This window comes from Eutrigla gurnardus (assembly GCF_963514095.1).
Source record: "Eutrigla gurnardus genome assembly, chromosome: 11".
Lineage (NCBI taxonomy): Eukaryota > Metazoa > Chordata > Actinopteri > Perciformes > Triglidae > Eutrigla > Eutrigla gurnardus.
The window spans coordinates 15,754,076-15,773,392 of record NC_139925.1 but is presented as its reverse complement, the minus strand read 5'-3'; the positions used below and the strand labels follow the sequence as shown (position 1 = coordinate 15,773,392).

General features: G+C 44.1%; 1 protein-coding gene across 7 annotated transcripts in view; it reads right to left on the bottom strand.

Moving 5' to 3' along the window:
• Positions 1-417: 417 nt before the first annotated feature.
• Positions 418-19,317, bottom strand: part of ccdc88ab (coiled-coil domain containing 88Ab) — a 61,730-nt gene continuing 42,830 nt past the window's right edge. The window contains exons 19-38 of one of the 7 annotated variants that reach the window (XR_014597982.1): positions 18,727-19,005; positions 17,793-17,917; positions 17,370-17,508; positions 16,612-16,788; positions 16,318-16,479; positions 14,485-14,762; positions 14,173-14,316; positions 13,854-14,040; positions 13,523-13,668; positions 13,266-13,358; positions 12,657-12,859; positions 12,236-12,283; positions 10,105-10,182; positions 8,020-8,247; positions 7,719-7,772; positions 6,170-6,259; positions 5,141-5,421; positions 4,225-4,672; positions 2,306-2,411; positions 418-1,580 (exon numbers count right to left, since the gene is read on the bottom strand). Coding sequence is in view for 6 of the 7 variants with exons in the window: in XM_084021539.1 (XP_083877665.1) it covers positions 3,791-4,672; positions 5,141-5,421; positions 6,170-6,259; positions 7,719-7,772; positions 8,020-8,247; positions 10,105-10,182; positions 12,236-12,283; positions 12,657-12,859; positions 13,266-13,358; positions 13,523-13,668; positions 13,854-14,040; positions 14,173-14,316; positions 14,485-14,762; positions 16,318-16,479; positions 16,612-16,788; positions 17,370-17,508; positions 17,793-17,917; positions 18,727-19,005 (3,594 nt within the window). In the remaining variant the exon portion in view is untranslated. The other 6 variants (XM_084021543.1, XM_084021539.1, XM_084021541.1 and 3 more) reach the window with 6 other exon arrangements.

Here is a 19,317-nt window from a genome sequence, read left to right as displayed (position 1 = left end):
TTGATGAGTCTCACAGAGGGGAGACGGGGGTGCTGTCTCTCAACCCCGCAGGAGCTGCTGCTGAGACGGGCAGAGACGGTCACGGAACGGAGTCGGTGTGGATTTAATGATAGCTCGTTAGCGCCGCTCACGTCTCGTGTCTACGGTTACCTGTTCATATTACTTAAGAAAACAAAACTCAGGCCAGCAGGAAACCTTACCCCCACCACTGGATGGAGTATTTCCACACATACTTCTCCAGATACAATTTGGTAAAACAATTTGAAGGAATAAGAAAACTTGTGCAGAAGTGTGCAGGTTCCTCACCCAAACCCAATTTGAAACAATACATTTCTGCCCTTGTAGTTGAATTTGGGTCTGTGTGTTCTGGAAAGACTCGATATATACAACACAAACCAGAGGAGCCACATGGTAGGTTTGATGAATTTTAATTACATCAAATGGATTTATGTAAAAAGTGGAAAAGGAGGAAAACACTGGGTCTCATCATCACGATCATGTTGAACACAGCAGCAGAACGCTGTGTGTACTGGGTAGGTTACAGGTCACCTATACTGAGGGCATTCTCAGCAAGCAGATACATGGTACTGTGGAGGTATGAAGTCAAGCGTCAGTGTGCTTTTACTGTTATTTTCCTTTTTTTTAGAGCAGGATGGGAAGCGATAAATGAGATGACTGAGTGTGATTCCAATGATATGGGGTTTCAGCTAAGATGAACGGTGTTTCGAGTTTGTTTCAGACTGTCTGTCTGTGTGTGTTGGCATAAGCCATGGCTGCCAACTATAGATGACCTGGAACACTCCCGTGCTTAGTCTCTTTCGGCTCACACAACCTTCACTCATGATTGGCAGGCATCAGATGTCATTCACACAGCTCTCATGGCTTTCTGTCCAAGTCCATTTGGTAATATCCCCACTGAACACTGTCCTGCGCTCTGATTGGACGAAGGAAGTGGGGTGATTGGCTGGTTGATTGCTCCATGCAGATTGTGATTTCCCAGTCCGAGAGCGGGTCGAGTCAGAGATGTTTGGTGAGGACATGCTTTGAAAATGTTTTGAATGTCGTCTCTGCTTGTCCATGCTGCCCATTCACAAAAAGACTTAACCATAACCATGGCGTCGGGCAGGAGAGAAGGAGGTCCGGCTGACTGAAGTTGCACAGAAGATCCAAAAATGGAGTCATCAGTCTGGTTTAAGATTGCCCTTCAGGCTTTTGTGTGAACATTGGCACTTAATCTTAGTCCAAAGACACTAGTGCACATCTAGCAGTCTGTCACACTTAAGGACACGTGGCAGTGCAATCTGCCACAGGTTTAGTCTTTATAGGAAAAAACAAACACATCACCTGTCACCTCACAGCAACATTTTCTAATATGTTTCCGTTTCCTTGATTCAAGGAAGAAAAACAAAACAGAGAAGGAAGCCACTGTTCGCTACTGAAGTGTCCTGGGTTTAAAAAAAAAAAAAAAAACAAGGGGGAAAAAAACGAAAGTGGGATGTACAATCTTTCTCACTGTAGACGGTCTCAGCAGATTAACTCTACTAGGCTTCAGACACACAGCTCCAAGGCCACCTTTCTCTCTGAGTCCAAGCAAAGAGGAGTGGAAAGAGTAAGAGAAGAAGAAAAAAAGACAGATTATAAAGTAAAGAGGCAAAGTTGAAAGAAACAAAAGAGAACACAAGTGTTTTTTTTTTTTAAAGAGAAAAAAATAGGATTAAACATCAGAAATGGTGTCAGTAGACAGTGATGTACAAGAGGAGAGGGGAGGAAGCAGCCAGCCTGGATCTACATGCATCGTCAAGGGAACAGGAGGGATGAATGATTTCAGCGCTACACTGTAGCCATGCAGCAACAACAACAAGCAGCTTGGAAACAGCAAAAGGGACTCTTTTTTTTCCACCAGCAGGACACACTCATCAGACACCTTCACCAACAACACAAGAAGCATCATGGAGGAGGGATACGGTGAGGTACTGGAGTCGTAGAACTCCTCTTGTTGGGGGATTTAAGGACATACACAGGCAAAGCGTTCATCCACTAAGAGCAGCATGATTAAACGGCCCATATGCCATGCAGGACAGGGCCCCATCAGGCTCTGTGAGCAGGCGTTTGGCACCGCGGGGACGTCGGGGCGATGGACAGGACAGTGGGGGGTGGGGGCTTAGAGTAGCAGGGGAAGCAAGTGCACGCCAGGATGGACGACATCTGTTACACCATGTTTTAGGTTCCCATGGAGACAAGACCAGCCCCCCCTCCTCCCTCCACCCCGATCCCTGTTCCTCCTGCTTGAGCAGCGCTCACTCACCACGCGCTCACAGACTGGTAGCAGACCGACGAGGGTGGTGGGGGCGGGGTTTAGCAGCTTTGCTGCGGCTCCCCGCTCCTGCTTTTAGACTTTCTGCCTTCCACATCTGTAGGACAAAGGCAATGTTTATGTTACATCTGTAGACAGTGACAAACGTTCAATTCCTTTATACCTGCATATGATGTAGATTAAGATTAATACATTAAAGCAACTTTCAAAACAGCAAGTACAGAGTACAAAAGCAGAAATAAATAAGGATTTAAAGAGTGACAGTACTACTAGTATTGGCACATAAAGCAGTGCTCGTCGGTGATTATAACTTAATGATTACAACAATCTGTACAAGATCTTGCCAGTCTAAAATACATGATCAATTATGATCCATTCTCAAGTTGTGGTGCGTCGGGATGAGTAAATATGTTTCCAGATACCAAAAGAAATGATGTTAGCTTCATTCACAAAACAATCTGACCACTGAAAACTATTCTCTACTTACTACATTCAACAACTATCAAAGGCTGACTAAAACTAAAATGTAATAATCACCACACTCATCCTCCACTCCACTGTCAACTTTCACTATACCGACTATACCTTCCCTCAGATCGTTCTAGGAATGAAGCTTCATCATTTGGTCACCAGCCCAAGATGTCAGTTAAGACCCACCGGAGCAAAACCCGCAGAGCAAATGCATCGTCCCATTAATATTATGTAAAAGAAAATACAGAAAAAGGTGTAAAAAGGTACACGCCGTCAAACCAAACAAAAAGAAAATAAACACGTCAACCATTTTGATCACAGCGATCAAAATGAGCGTTTCAGGACAGAACAAAGCCGTGCAATTTAGTGATGCGACTAACGAGTTAAAGAGCAGTGAAAAGGACACGGTGGCCTAAACGTCATCATAAAACACAAAGTGGGAAGTTAATCTATTATCTGAGACATTCAAAAATCTTAATTTGGATTTTTAATGAAGACATTGCAGTGATCTGTTGCACAATGCTTTGCTGTCTATCAAAGACGACCACTTTTGACGATATTTTCTTTCTTTTTTTTATGGATCCTGGTGAACAATTTACTGAATCTCCATTATTTCTCCATGTTAATTAAATATTTAAGATATGAACAGAAATACTAAGCCTTGGCTGTGATAGAATAACCCTAAACTGCAGATAATAGTAAAGTGTTAGCCAGTGAAACACAACTGATGAGGAAACAATAATATGGCTGTTGAATTAAAAACAAAAAAAAGAACATTCATCAAAGTCCCACCACGGAAAAAGAACAGGCAGAAAACCAAAAAAATAAAAAAGCGATTCACCAATCCGCACCATGGCAAACAGAAAAGAACAAAACAAAAACACCACACAGGGATAGTGCTCCAATAAATACATGCAGAGGAGGATTTGTCATTTCTCTATCTTCATTCTCCCCCCTTAGATAGAGTCTGGTCAAAAGATCAGCAAGCCAGCAACTCCCCGTCATTCATACACACCCGTACTCATACCACAGAGACTGGTTGTCCTCTGAGCTCAGCGACTGGTCTGAAGGATTCACACAATTGGGATCAACGCCCCCCTCGTCCTGGCCATTTGATTGACTGTGAGGGGCCTGGTTTTGGGTGGGAACTTGTTTGGGGACAGGAGGAGGGTGTGTTTTATTTACAACAGGAGGCCCACTGATGTTGCTGACTAGGTTGGGGTTTAGAGACAGGAAGGGGAGGTTTTTGCCCGCCGAATCACTAAAGATGGAGTCCATGAACACAGACTCGACAGTGAAGGAAGGGCCAAGGAAAGAGTCGAGGGTGGAGAGGTCGGGATCCTCCAAGCTATGGCAAGGTAAGCTGAGAGACTTGGGCATGGGGGTGGTGGTGGTGGTGAGGGGTCCCTTTAGGTTGGTGCTGTTGGGGTGGTACTCACTGGGTGTAGGCTGGGAGCGAACCCCAGCCTTGGTGGAGGCGATGGAAGGAGTAGTGTCGACGGACACTGGCTGCCGGCTGTCCTTTGAGAGCAGGTCGTGGATGCTGGTGCGGCGCGTGGTGCCCTCGGCGGTGGAGATGACGCTGCTGGCCCGGGGCAGCGTGGAGGACGCCAAATCCAGCCGCCCGGACACAGATGTGGCTTTGCCCTGCGATGAAAGGCTGGAGCGGACCGGGACGGAGCCTCTCACGCGGGTGCTCTCCGCCTTACGCAGGGTCGGGCGACCCGGTTGTCCGGCGGATCTCGGGGGCCGATCAGAGCTGACCGGCGCTGCCTTCCCACTGGATGAGCGTAATATGCCTCGGCACTTTGTGCGGTCTTTCTGCACATGCTCAGAAGAAGCGGAGAGGCGAGGAGAGTCTACGGTGAGGTTCTCCTGACTGCCAGACTGCAGGAGACGGAGAAATTAACACAATCAAGTACGGAACCAGTTTGGGATGCGGGGAATATTGTTTCAGCATCAACACCGTCTTGGAACGAAGAGCCCGTCTCCAAGTTTTCAACAGCACAACATTGTTTTTCCAGCCTCTTCCAATATCCTGCAGCCATACTACCAGTAAAATATCATCCAATTCTTTCATATTAAGGTTTTTTTGTTTTTTGTTCCAGGTGATCCAAATTGAGGACTTGCCGGTTTTCTCTGTCATATGAGGTAGAAAACCAAATATCAAGAAAAACATAAGCAGATTGTTGATGAAATTAGATTGAGTTCCCACTCTAAATTGATCCCTTTCATGACTGAATGGATCCATAACTGCGAAATGTTCTCGTTTTCCTTCCATAAAAGCTTGAACCACTTCATCTGCACGTTTTAACGGTAACATTACATCGGCTATAACCGTGTTCGAGGCCTCACCTCTGCGGGATCAATACCCTCATCTAGGAACTGCTGCAGTGAAAGCACCTCGTTGGCTGGGGATCCAGTCTTCATGGTCTGCGTCTGGCCGGGGATGCTGGTGGAGGTGGATGGGTCGAGTGACCTGCGCAGCTGCAGGGGGCTCTGGTGGGAGGAGCGAGAGAAGGTGGGCTGCTGGACGGGGCTGCTGCCGCTGCTGGACCACACCTCCTGGTCCAAACTCAGGCTGAACTCTCCACTGCTCTCACTGTGAGGTCTGCTGAGGCTGCCATTCAACGTGCCTGTGGAGGGGGAGGGAGGGATTAGAACATGGGGAAAGTCACCTATGATTTTCTTTGACCTTTATCATTCACCACTAGGAGCTGCAGTCGAACCAATCTTCACCAGCACTGCCTACATTTTCACTATATGTAGTAATGATTGTAGTCTTTTAAAAGTGGAATGTAAAATTCATATTTGTTTTGCTGCATGAGATCTCTTATTAAGCCTTTATAACAGAATTGTGTTGTAGCTCTCTAATTAATCAAATCACTGATGACTTGGAATTTGGAAAAAGAGGAAAAAGTTGGCATGTGAATATATTTCAGTAAGCTGTCCATTCTAAGTACATCTAAACCTACATTTAATATTAAATATCTCCATGGTGCAGTAACAGGGCCCCTGTCCCCTATTTGGATTTACTAAATTACTGATTTAATTAATTAATTAATTAATTTAATGTCACTAAAAAAAAAAAAGAAGTAGAAAAGAGACTAAATGTAGCTAGCAGTCAGAATAAGACACATGATCATCCTCATATAGTGATGAACAAGAAACTTGAGTCTTTTCCTATAGAGGAGAGAAAAGAAACTAACCATTAACGTTTAAAATCAGGACAAACCGACTTGATCCAATTTTCAGGAGGACACATTGAAGTAGGTTTGAGTAAAGGCATGAAAGAAAAAGACAAAGGGAGTAAAGGAGGAAGGCGAGAATGGTTAGTCGAAAGGAAGAGGAGAAAAGGGGGAGTTCAGGGAAGGAGGAGCATACCTTTGCCCTCCAGAGGAGAAGTGAGGTGGGAGTTATTGTTACTATTACTACTGGTGATCCTGTTGCTATGGAGACTGGTGGGTCTGCAGGCTGGGTAAGGGACAAGAGGGAAGACACACACACAGACACACACACAGTTAGGATATAAATACACTTACATGTATCTACACAAACATGCACCAACACAGAGCAACACACAGGTGTACGTTAACAGTCTGACGTCTCCTGCTGGGGCAGCAGATGGTTCATGCCAGGCAGCGGGACAGAAGTGTGGCTAAGTGCCAGGCTGCACCGCCAATATGTCATGTCAGTAAACAAAGAAACTACCGACTGAGAGGGTAGGGACACCTAAATCTAAGGACCAACCCACCTTTGTGGAAAAGGGGAACAGAAAGAGCAAATACTGAATAGCAGAACACGAGTAAACTTAGGAATAAGGATGACAATAAGTAGGCTTTGTGTGAAACTGAGGAGGAACCGAGTGGGAAGAAAGGAAAGGAAAATCAATCGGGTATCTGAAACTACCACTAATGACTTCAAGCATAATAAAATCCCTAATGGCCGGTGCATTCCAAGCAATGTCCGGTGTGCGAGTGAGTTTCCTCCAGCCATTAGAGACGATGTACACAACGGTATCTTCTATCTATCTACGGTCTATGGGACGTACTGGGAAATGGGTCTCACAACAATGTATTGGATTTTATAAGTGCATTCTGGGAAGTAGTAGGTGAGGTGGGGCACTAATGCTTTGCCAATGTCCTGGGAATGAATGTCCTGTATATAGATTGTTTTGTCTCCCAGCGTGGTTGCATATTGCAACCAACTGTATACCCCTCCTCTCACTCCTCCCTTTCTGAGAGCGTGGCAATGCCATTCACCACGTTCAGATGCCATCCAGACAATAATGCTGTTTCAGGAGCAACGGAAGGCAGACGGGAGCTGGCTGTACCATGATTTTGAACTCTGTGACTTACGATACCACAGGTTCACCAGCTTTAAAAATGCAGTCTGAGTCTTCAAGTCTGGTGCACTTAGAGCATAGAAGAATATTTGCTCGCAGACTAAAAGTATAAAAGGCATTGAAACTAATAAAAAAAGCTTTTTGTGCGAGACAAAACTGATGGCAATGGAGTGTAGACGGAGCTTGAGTGCAAGGAGTGTGTGCAAGTAGTTTGGTGGCTGTTTAACAACTGGGTCATCTTTATTAGAGCTGCACAGAACTGATGAATAGTTGCTTGGCCGCAGATTAACTGCCCTGGATAACGTCCTAAAGCCTGAATTAGAGTCAATCCCACTTTCAATTGAGGCTGATATCTCTCTCACTCTCTCACCCTCTCTCGCACACTCCACCAAAATTGCTTTCCAACTGTAGATCAAGCTTAATCGAGGTGCAGGAAGGCAGCCCAAAGATTAGCAGTGGGACTGCTGATGACATGACCTGCTTTTTAGGCTATTCAGTATTTTCTCATTCCTCGTTTTGAAAGGCCAGCTGGTGTTGAGAGGCTGCTGCAATTACCCAGCCTTTTTCTTTTCTACCGTCAAGTCTTACCTTGACTCTTGGGGTCATCTATGGAGCCGGCAACATCCTCGCAGGAGGCGTTATCTGTTGAGACAGAGAAGAGAGTGATGCTAAAACTGCTTTATTCTCACTCTGATCTAACAAAAACTCCTTCATATGAATCTTCACAAAATGAGCCCAGTCTACTATATATGGACATTAACAGGGGGAAATTATCTGCAGATTCATTCTTATACTTGAAATGTGGTTCATAAAACACAAAAAAAATGTGTCATGATTCTCAGTATGCCCGTGTTTCCCTTCCCTCACAAAATAAAACTAGCATCCCGACCTTTGACCTCAAGCCGATGCTTGGCCCTGCTATGCCCTGCAGTAGGCAGGGTGAGGGCGGCACAGTCGATGGCGTTGGTGGAGAAGGCGAGCTCCTTCATGCGCTGCCTGCCACGCCTGCTGCCCTCCGTCATGCCAGCCTCGGCGCCGTCTAGGTTCTCGATGCTGCTCGCCCACTGATCCCCGGTACCGCCCGCCACTGCCATGGTCTGCAGCAGGTCATTCATGGCTGAATGGATGAACAGAGGTATGGGAATTAGCACAGGACCATTAGCCCTCCATCTCATGTCTGGCTTGTCTAGCTTTTTGTATCCAAAAGAACTATTGAATTTATCCCTTTAAAGATCATCAGTTGGGGATGTAAAATTATTCAGATTAAATAAACCATTTGATTTTGATTTTTGGAACAGGTGATACATCATCCTAGAGGCCACTGTCTAATTTACTGAGCCAAATGAGACGGCAGAGAAGCATGAAGGCATGCAAACACGCTCTGAGCTGCAGCAGTGGTGCTGAACACAAAAGAACGAGTCCATGTCAGCAGAATAAGATCTGAAATGCAGCACTCTGACAGAGAGACACAGAGAGAGAGAGAGAGAGGGAGAGAGAGGGGGGGGGGGGGGGGGAGAGGGAGGGAGACACACACACACACACACAGAGAGAGAGAGAGAGAGAGCACATACACATACACACAGAGAGAGAGAGAGAGAGACACACACACACACACACACAGAGAGAGAGAGAGAGAGAGAGAGAGAGAGAGACACACACACACACACAGAAAGACAGAGAGAGAGAGAGAGAGAGAGAGAGAGAGAGAGAGAGAGAGAGAGAGAGAGAGAGAGAGAGAGAGAGAGAGAGAGACACACACACACACACAGAGAGAGACAGAAAGACAGAGAGAGAGAGGGAGGGAGAGAGAGACACACACAGAAAGACACAGAGAGAGAGAGAGGGAGAGAGAGACACACAGACAGACAGACAGACAGACAGACAGAGAGAGACACAGAGAGACAGAGAGAGGGAGAGAGAGAGAGAGACAGACAGACAGACAGAGAGAGAGAGAGACAAACACACACAGAGAGACAGAAACAGAGAGAGACAGAGAGAGGGAGAGACAGACAGAGAGAGACGCACACACACACACACACACACAGAGAGAGACAGAGGAGAGAGAGAGGGAGAGGGAGAGGGGGAGGAGAGACAGAGAGTAAAGGCTCCATTTCAAGTCCCCCATGGTGAGTGCAAGTGGAGGCGATCAGGCAGCTGGTGATTTTTTTAAAGTCATGCTGTAATCAAAGATGGAGACAAAGACACCAAAGGCATATGAAAGGCAAACCCGGCTTCTCTTCCACTTTCTCATCTGACCTCACACACGCAAATAGAGCCTTTCATCTGGTACATACAAACTAAATAACACCACAGAGTACATGACAAAGTCGACCAATAAGTAGTCACATAGTGATTGAAGGCTTCAGTAGTTGACCAAGACAGATAAAAGTGAATCACACTACAAGGACATCTACAGAAAGAGGAACATTTTCTTGTCATCTTAGTTTTTGCATTATTGCTTATTTTGTGATTGGTCCTAGATTTATCCATCACAAAGGCATTCATATTCATTCGTACATCAACAATGTAAGTTTGTGTTATTCATTCATCTGCTAATGTAGACAACACACTGACACTACACTGGTGAACGCTGATAGATACAGATACTACAGGAGTGAGTAGAGGCGGCAAACGCAGGGCGGCGGAGTTGACGGATGGGTGGAGGGTTACCTGGGGAAACTTAAAGGACAAGTCACTGATGTCACCAGACGCAGCAGCATGGGGGGTACAGTCACTATGTAAATATTGTTCGGACGTCTATAAAATCAGATCTATCAGATATTACTGTGAATAGAACTGTCTTGAAAATTCAAAGAAATGTAACGACTGCAGGCTTGAGTAGGTTTAAGAGCTATGACTGAAACCTGAGCCACTGTGAAATCAGTGACTGTTCCTTCTTTGTTTCCCCTAGTGCGGCGATGTGGAGGGAGGGGAGGCGGAGGAAGGCTAGCGTGGCGGCTAACGGAAGTCTTACACATGGAGCGCCGGTAGATAGCCTTGGCCTTGTCTTTGTCCTTGGATCTGTTCCTCATGAAAGGCAACCTTTTTAAAGCTGTCAAGAGTGCAGCCAGAGACAGACAGATAGACAGACAGACAGCCAGGAGAGAGTGAAAAGAACAAGCCCGAAGGAGGTGGAGGAAAGAAACAAAAGTAGAAGGAGGGCAGAACAGAGGGACGTGGTTAATGTTTTCACAAAGAGAGCCAGGGGAGAGAAGCAGCGAGAGAGCTGAGCCCCCTGGACACTCAACTGGACAACAGACAAACAATGCAATCGACACAACCACTACAATATGACTACGGAGGCTTGGATCATATTATTACAAAGCATACTTGATTCATCATTAAGTGTAAGGTATTTCAATCTGTACAAATACACTTACTTCTAGTTATTTCAACGAAATACTGTGTATATAATGTATCAAAAATGCTAAATTGAGTTAATGGTGCTGAAAATGATTCTTTATTAAAACAAATTGATGTTTTGTATTGTGAAGATTGAGGGTTATGGACATTTCCCCAGAAATATTATGTTCAGCCTCGCTGATTGTTTTTAATTTTTTTACTAGCATCGATAATAAATTATCATTATTATCCATTTCTATTTTTCAAATGCTTGTTCAGGAGATTTTTGGATGGACTGGAACCCTTCCACAGACTTCTTTAAACCTGAGTAATACTTTAAGGACAGACTTCTGTACAAACCGCATTATGCAAACACACAACAACACACACAAGCACACTCATGTTTATGGTCATGAGTTTTGCATTCGGCATTACATACTGACAACACGTTACTGCCTACATGAAACACAGAGGGTGAACAATATTAAAGGGTGCAATCAGGGGAATGAAAAGGTCAGAGGGCAGCATCAGGAAGGACTGTCTCCACAGACAAACGCAACGATAAAGTTGGCTATTTGACTGCGTAATCTCTTGTATATGTGTTGTTTTTTCTAAACCATTTTTTTGTAAATATTCTTTACTACATAGCTGCTAAAAGTGTTTCCTTTCTGGTAGAGATTTACTGCTTACTTCAACAGAATAAAAAAAAAACTACATTATGTACTTTAATGTGTGTTAGCCACACATCTCTGATGTCATTAGAGTGAAAATATGACTAACTTAATACACTATTATTTATGCATTTAGCATAGTTTTACATAACATGACTTTACAGTTTAATCTTGAGCTAACAGACCAACTTGATTATTTAATAATGTCAACGTACTATTGTCTTTATTCCATATAAAAACATTCCATATAAAAAGTTCATCTAGACAACCAGTACTTTTGACACTTGAATTAACGGCCACAATGCATTGCACCTTTTAATAGCTTGGATGCTACATTAGAGGGCATTTCTTTCTATTTACAGGTGAACTGCACAGATCAGCAGGTTGACATGACTGTTACTGTGAGCCAATGGGCCGTAGACCTGTTGGAGGAGGAGTTAAGAATGAACTGAACCTGGGACAAAAAAACTACCTGAAGTGTTGTCCAATATCTGAACCACATGAGATGCGCTTGATTCAGCTTGACACCTAAACACCGTTGAAGGAGTATTGCTCCAGTTTAGCATAGTACTCCTACAACACTGCCGGACCCTTACCCACAATGCAAACAGGGGACAGGATAATCCAGTTTGTTATGCTAGTCGCGGCTTATGCAGTCCAGAGCTGCTAGCCTCAGGCAGAAATGAGGAGTTCTGGAAGATCACTTATTTCTAAATCCACACAAGCACATTTTCTTTTCTTTTTTTCCCAACTTATAGTCTTCTGCCCCGACTCTAGTGACGCATCATAAGGGCTTCTCTCCATTGAAAATTACTCATTAAAAACATAAAAAGTTAATGATGCCAGAACTAAAATGAAATTTCCTAAGGTTACAGAAATCAAGTGCATCCTCTGTCGTTCCAAACACAGGACATGCATCTACGTCTGGAACCAGGTCAGAGAAGGCAGAGCGTCAACCTTGTGCTGCTGAGCAGCTCAACCGTAACCTCTAGGACAGCTGAGTGACAGTGACAATGGACTCACGAAAACATGCCCTGAGAGACGTGACATTCGGATCGTAAACCCCGCCCACCCTCCCCGTCCGCAGCATACCATTGTTCGAACCCTGCCCCTGGGCATGGGCCTGCTGCCCTCTCCTCCCTTTGCAGAGAGAGATAAAGAAGCAAAGGAGCAGTTAGGGAGGGAAAGATCCATTCAACCAGTAAATATCATACAAACCAACACACACTCACCAAGTAGCACTGTGTTTCTGACTTTGTGAGTACATGAGTGTATGATCATGTGTCCGTGAAAGCGTGTTGAGCATTTATAAACTAGCTGGTAAATATTTTGCTCACTGTTTTTGTTAGAATGTACTTTTATGTATGAAATGTTGAGCATTTGAACAGAGACACGTCCAAACACTTAACTGTTTGGAAGAAAAGGAAACAAGTTCCTTCAGTCGCAGTTCAAACTGTAACATCTCTGACTTTGTTTATTGGGTTTGCGTCTGTGTTTGTTTACGTGTACTCACTGCTGCTCCTTTTTTGTGTAAGTGTGTCGTCCAGCGAGTTGGAGCCAGAGCCTATAGACGAGCTGTCCTGACTGTCCTGGGGAAACATCAGGAAGCCGTCGCCGGATTCTGAACGAGAGGGAGTCAGCGTGAGAGAGCGCATCCTCTCCCGGCTTTTCGGCTTGATGAACTTCCTCATCTTCAAAGTGATCCAGTTGCCACGCCTACAAAAGGAGAGACGAGGCAGTGAGCGAGGCAGACAGACCATCAGGAACCCGAGGAGACACAAAAATCGTGTATAAAGTGAATACATAATGGCATAAAAAATAAACCTTTGGGTGGATTTCTTTTGAGATATGCTTAAAGCTTTGAGGCTGCAGTGTGAGTTTTCTACCACAGAGATAAGCGTCAACAAGCAAACATCACTTTGAATGTCAGTCTGCTATGATACACTGACTTGTCTGAGGCACTTGCATTCATGTGTGACCCATTTTTACATTGCTATACACCACCACCTATAAAGGTCAGGTCACTGGCACAAAATGGCTTAATCGCCATTGGGGATTTTTGTTATATATTTCTCATGGCAAGTATTTTTATCTCATGGAACTAGATGAAGCTGCTTTCTACCTGCGTGGAGGTGACGGGTCATAGAACTTGTACTGATCCATGATCTTCTCCTCCAGCTTCTCTTTCTGTCTCCTCAGCTCATTCAGCTTGTCTCTGATGGGCGGAGAATTGAGAGATGATCCACCAAGACAGACAAAAACAAAAATGCATACAATAGAAATATAAGTGCAACCAATTTGATTTGAACATCTCTTTATCAAACAGGCAGGGACATGTGTGCTGTGCCTTTTAATGAAAACTTATGATCCGGGGTTTACATGTATTGTCTTTGCTCTACGTGGAACAGATCCTTGCTCTCCATGGTCTGCTCCAGCAGTGTGCGATTCTGTAGCATCAGAGTCTGGATCTGGTCCAGCAGGTGGCGATTCTCCTCTTCGAGGTTTCCTTTCAGCTGGCTCAACAACTAACACACAAACACATGGATAGAGATGCTAAGACACAATACAAGGGGTAAAACCATCTATAATACAGCTGGTTTAAGAAGTTGTCTCTACATCTATGATGTATTAAAAGACATACACAAACCAAAGGACAGCTGTCTTTTAAGTACCACTCAAACTCAATGGGAAGGTAAATGTGTCTCCTCACCTCACACTGATTGGTGAGCTTGGTGGAGGTGATGTCCAGCTGCTGAAACTGCTCCCTCAGTTTAGAGAACTCGGCCTCCAGCTTGGTCTGTTCCAGCTTGGCACTGTTCAGTTGGCTCTTTACGTTCTTATGGTCCAGATGGAGATACTCGTTGTCTTTCACCAGCTGACGATAGGTACTGTTCAGCCTGAGGAGAGAGCAGAGGGACTCTTCAATAATTAGACCTGGGTGCTTGTAAAAAGGGCTTTAAAAGCATGAGTCACTTTGTGAACATATGAGTCATTAAGGTAAAATACATGTTGATACAGTGTGATCTGACCTATCATTTTCTTCTTTGAGCAGTTTGTACTGGTCAGCTGTGGCTTGGTGCGTTTGATTCTCCAGCGCCATTTTTTCCTTCTTCTCCTTCAGATTTTTCTCCAGATCCTCGAGCTCTCCTTTCCTCTGCAAAAGCTGCTTGTACCTGCACACATAAAAGCAAAACAGACAGAAAAAGATTTAAATAAGACAGGAAGGACTATAAAGTACATATACATCATTATTCCAATGGGTCTACAGTTTCCAGGTGTTTAATATTCAATATTCAAGACATGAGCAAGTGTCCATCCCATGCTCCTAAACCCAGTCTCACTTGTCCTCAAGGTCCCTGTGCTGCTGCTCCAGGCTCTTGTGGGAGCTCTTCAGGCCCCCATGTTTTCCAATCAGGGCTTCAAACTCCGATGCCTGTCTCTCGTGGAGCGCTGCCAGCTTCTCATGATCGCGGAGAAGTAACTCGTAGGTGGACCTCAGCTCCTCCTTCTCCCTCAGAGCTCCCTCGCGCTCACCCTCCACGCTGCTCTGTTGGGTCTGCAGCTGGGCGTTCTGGGCCATGAGGGCTGCACTCTTTGAGCTGAGGGTGGAGTTCTCCACCTGAGGATGAAGGCAGAGATGAATCAAATTGGGAGGCGCAAAGAAAGAGATGTGGAAGGAAAGGAGGAGAGAAGGACTACTGTGAAAACAATGAATGGAGCTTTAAGACTGTAGGGAAAAGATGAAATGGGGAAATTAATAATATGGGTAGGAAGAAATACAATAACGCTAATGGGAAATGAGATGAAGGCGAAGAAGTGGGGCAGACAAGGAAAGGAAAGTGGAGGAAAGAAACGTTGTGCAGGCAGTGTGAGATTTGAGAGAGAGGAGTACTGGCATCCTCAATTCAAACATCAGAGCACATAAATGCACAGTAAACAGAGGTTGTTGCTGTATTCGTCTCCAGGGGGCACTGTGTCTCTGTTTGGTTTGCCCCCCCTCCTTCAGAACACCAGCAGGAAAACTGCTTCTTTTTATGTTTCCTTTGTGGTCACATTGGTTTCCTAGTCACAAATCCCTCCTCACTCATGACTAGTGTGTGTATTCACAGTGACATTCTGTCCAGGTGCTGACACACTTTTTGTACCTTTAAACACTGTTTACCTCCAGTACACACACACACACACACACACACACACACACACACACACACCTGCTCTCACATACACACATCAAGACACTCTGACTAACAGAGACACATAGAAGCTTCTGTATGGTCAGTGTAAATCCTGTCGCCCATAAGCAGGGTTTGAATTACTGCCAAACAGTGAGTTCAAGGCTAAATCCATACCAGGGAGCTAAGCTAGCCTGGCAAGGTAACAGCACAGACAGTAAGTTGAAACAACATTGGGTAGCTTTGTATCATTTATTTAAAATGTAGAAATGTTTGTTGTCGTTTGTATTAAACACTGTTATAGGATACTTCAGGAAGCATTTCATGATATGATCCTATCCCTACTATATGTTTCTATTAGGAATAATCATGACCCCATCATACGTATATATCACCGCTGTGAATGGGCTAAATAAATACAATTAGCAAAACCGACAATGATTAGTTTAATGGTCCTGATGAAGGCCACAAGCCGAAACACGTTGGTCTAAACAATAAAGTTGTAGATATTGCTAGCGTTTCCTTCACAGACACCTTGGATGTACGTGAAGTTGTGCATGAAATTCCCACTCTGCTTCTACTGGACCGACAAAAATAACAGCCTAATAATACTTTAATCTGTAAATGGAATTAAAACCCACAAAATATCTTATTTAGAAATACAGCTACTAAAAGGGCCTTTCAAATAACATGCATCTTAAAATAGTTATCAGGTCCTTGGTAGTTATTTTAGTCAAGCTAGTGTGATCTTGATGGAAAATCTTCACGTCCATTATCCTTTCCTTTTACAGTTTATCCCTGTATCGACACTATATCTCCATAGATGGTGTCTTGAGAGTGTAAGGGAGATTATTATCACAGTAATATAACGTTGTTGCAGACTGCTCATGTTTCAATTTAATTTAGATATGTGCACGGATTTCATCTATGTGTGTAATGTATTATTCTGTGAGAAAGTAGTCAGTCATTGCCTGCTGGACACCAGGACGTGTAGGGGATTACCTGCAGCTTGGCGTTCTGCGTCTGTAGTGTCGTATTATTCTCCTGTAAAGAAGCAGTCTGTCTCTGCACAGCCACTATCTGAGCCTGCAGGTTGGAGCTTTGAGTTTCCAGTTGTTTGAGCTGGCTCCTCAGGGCAGCCTTCTCAGCGTGCAGCGTTGCGTTCTTGGAAAAACAAACACATAAGATATTGGATAAACAAGAATAAAATCAGAGAAAGACGCACAAACCAAATGTGTGCATTCACATTCACATTGGGAAAGTCACAAAAGCCATCCTCATTTTGTGAAAACTTACATTCCTCTCCACCTCAATGAGCCTGTCTTTGACTTTCAGCAGTTCTCTGGTGGCTTCATGACTCTCTTTCTCCCATTTACTGACAGCCTGCGGGTCTTCCCCTCCTCTAGGGGGCGAGCTCTGCACCATCCTTTCCTCCTCCTCCCTTTGACGCAGTGCCTCGTAGTTTTTCTTCACCTGGAGAGAATCACGCAAATCAACACATAACTTTGAGTACTTTTGTTTGCTCCTCCAGTACAATATAATGTATTCCTTCAATATAAATATCATGTAGTCCAAGATGGCTGAAAATAAAATTCTGCTTCAGGCTGTAAAATTAACTGAAACTGAGGGTTCATCTATAGAAGCCTCAACTTTTCCACTCAGCCCGTAAGCTTTGGATCTGATGTGTGTCAGCAATTTCCAAACGCATACATCTCCCTAAAGAAAAGCAGACATCCTCCAGTCCAGTCCACGGCTTTCACAGACTCCTGCCGCCTCATGAATAGATAAACTGGTGATAGAAGTGGAAGAGCGGATGAATAAATAATGTATCAGCCTTCAGAAGCCCTCAGTGTTTTCAGTGTTTCTAGTGATTTGAATAGCAGGGAAACGACGTTGGGACACGTTGTTCTCAAGTGGACGGGCTAGGAAATTGGCATTTTGGCTTTGGGAGAGGAATGTGTTTTTATACTGCATCTGCTGTACTGTGGAGTGAAGCATCATCATGCAACACTTCCAACATACTGTATGTTTGTACAGATTTGTGTCTTACTGACCGTTTTGAGCTCCTGGCGTAGTTGTTGGTTGAGGTTGGAAGATTCCTGCAGTCTGGCCTCTAGGGCGGCGATCTTCTCCTCTTTAATCTCCAAAGATGATTTCAGAGTCGACTCCAGTTTGGTTTCCAGGAGCTTAAACCTGGAAAAAAATACTCAAGTTATCTAGAGTGTCACACATTTGTAATCCTAAATCCTGCATTATCGTCACATTGGAGCAAAGCCAGCTGGCTTCTGGGCAAGACTGTAACAGGTGGGGAGATATGGGTGCAGAAAGATGACTAATTGATGGAATCTTCAACACATGATTTATTTGGACTGTACCAATTCCTTTCAATCATTGATTAACTTTACGGTCTTATTTTGGTCCATTTTCATCACAGAACAGTGAACATTGTGAGTTTTTGTGCCGTTGTGAAATCTCACCTGTCATCAGAGCTCTCGTCATGCAGCAACCTCTCTTTGTTCAGTCCAATCTTCTCCAACTCATGGGTCAGTTTTTCCAGATCATTATTCATCTGCTGAGTACGCAGCTTCTCACTCACAAGCTCCTAAACATTAACACACATAAATAAACCATCAGTCTTACTACCACGAATCATCAACAGACAATAATGCATATGCATGGGTTTTAATGTTTAATATGAAACTTTTTCTTAAAAAAAACAACATTAAACAGATAAGGAAATAAATCCCCACACTCATCGCTTTTAGCCCAAATGAGTGGCGGTGCCTGACTGCGCTCTGCCTGCATTTTTCTTTTTTTCTTATTTTGCTGTGTTCAGGACTCCTCTGGGCATCGGCAAAGAACATTTGGACCCCGTGTGGGGGTGTAACCTCCAGCCAATAAGCAGGGTGTGCAGCCCGTTGTCATTCCCAGGCCAAAACCAACGCTTTTTCTGCGAGACTCACAGAGCTGACACAGAAAGGCAGAGAGAGCAGGATGACATGTGCAGGTTTGTGAGAAGATTCCCAGGTTTGTTCTCACTCAAGCAAGTCCTTCTCTTCTCCATCTCGCTTGTCCACTGCTCTGCTCTCTCCCTTGCTCGTTGAGCCAGAGTGTAAAAATGTAATAATGCTGTAATGCAACACTGTAATAATGCTTCAGTGGCCAGGGTTATTAAATAATGCCAATCAATCCCAATCAGTATTCATCCGTGGTGTGTCTTTAGCCACTTTAGCAGTGATTAGTAAATAGAAAAAAATATGTCTTTTTCCTCAAGTGCCTTCCCAACTTAAGAAGAAAAATAGCATGACACCTTCATCAACAAAAGGATTATGATGGATAACTCTGGAAGAATTTGAAGCTCCGTGTCAAGACATTTTGGGAAAACTAATATTTGCAGACTTCTATTCTTACCTCTCTGAGTGTGTTGAGGGTCTTCTTATCAATGGTGCCCAGTTTGACCAGCTCCTTGTTTTCTCTCTCCAGGTCTTTGACTCGTGTACAGGAGTCCCTGAAGAAGATCATCTCCTTGCCCATGGTCCGATTCTCTTTCTCCAAGGTGGAGATCCGCTGGTTGTCGTCATCCAGCTTGGAGTCGCGGATCTCGGCTTGCTGCCTCAGCCGCTTGTTCTCCTTCTCCAGATGCTTCTTGTCTTTCTCTAGCTGGGAGCTTTCCTGCTCCAGAATCTTGTTCTGTGGGATAAAATAATGGATAAAACAGCATTCGATGAAATTTACTTTTAGTCTAAATGCCTTGTAAATATATGTTTGGCTAAAAGTGGACACAGATTCATTTAAAATGGTCCAAAAAGAAATGTTGACAAATAATCTGGAATAATCCAACTCTGCTGAATTAACTAAACGAGTGGCAGTGCTGTTATGTGCCAAAACATTTTTACTAAATGTATTTCAACATTAAGTATTCTTTACAATGCTGCGACACAAATAGTCCCATCAGTCTGCCTCAAATACAGTTTTGAGCCAATCTGATTGACCTCATTCTGC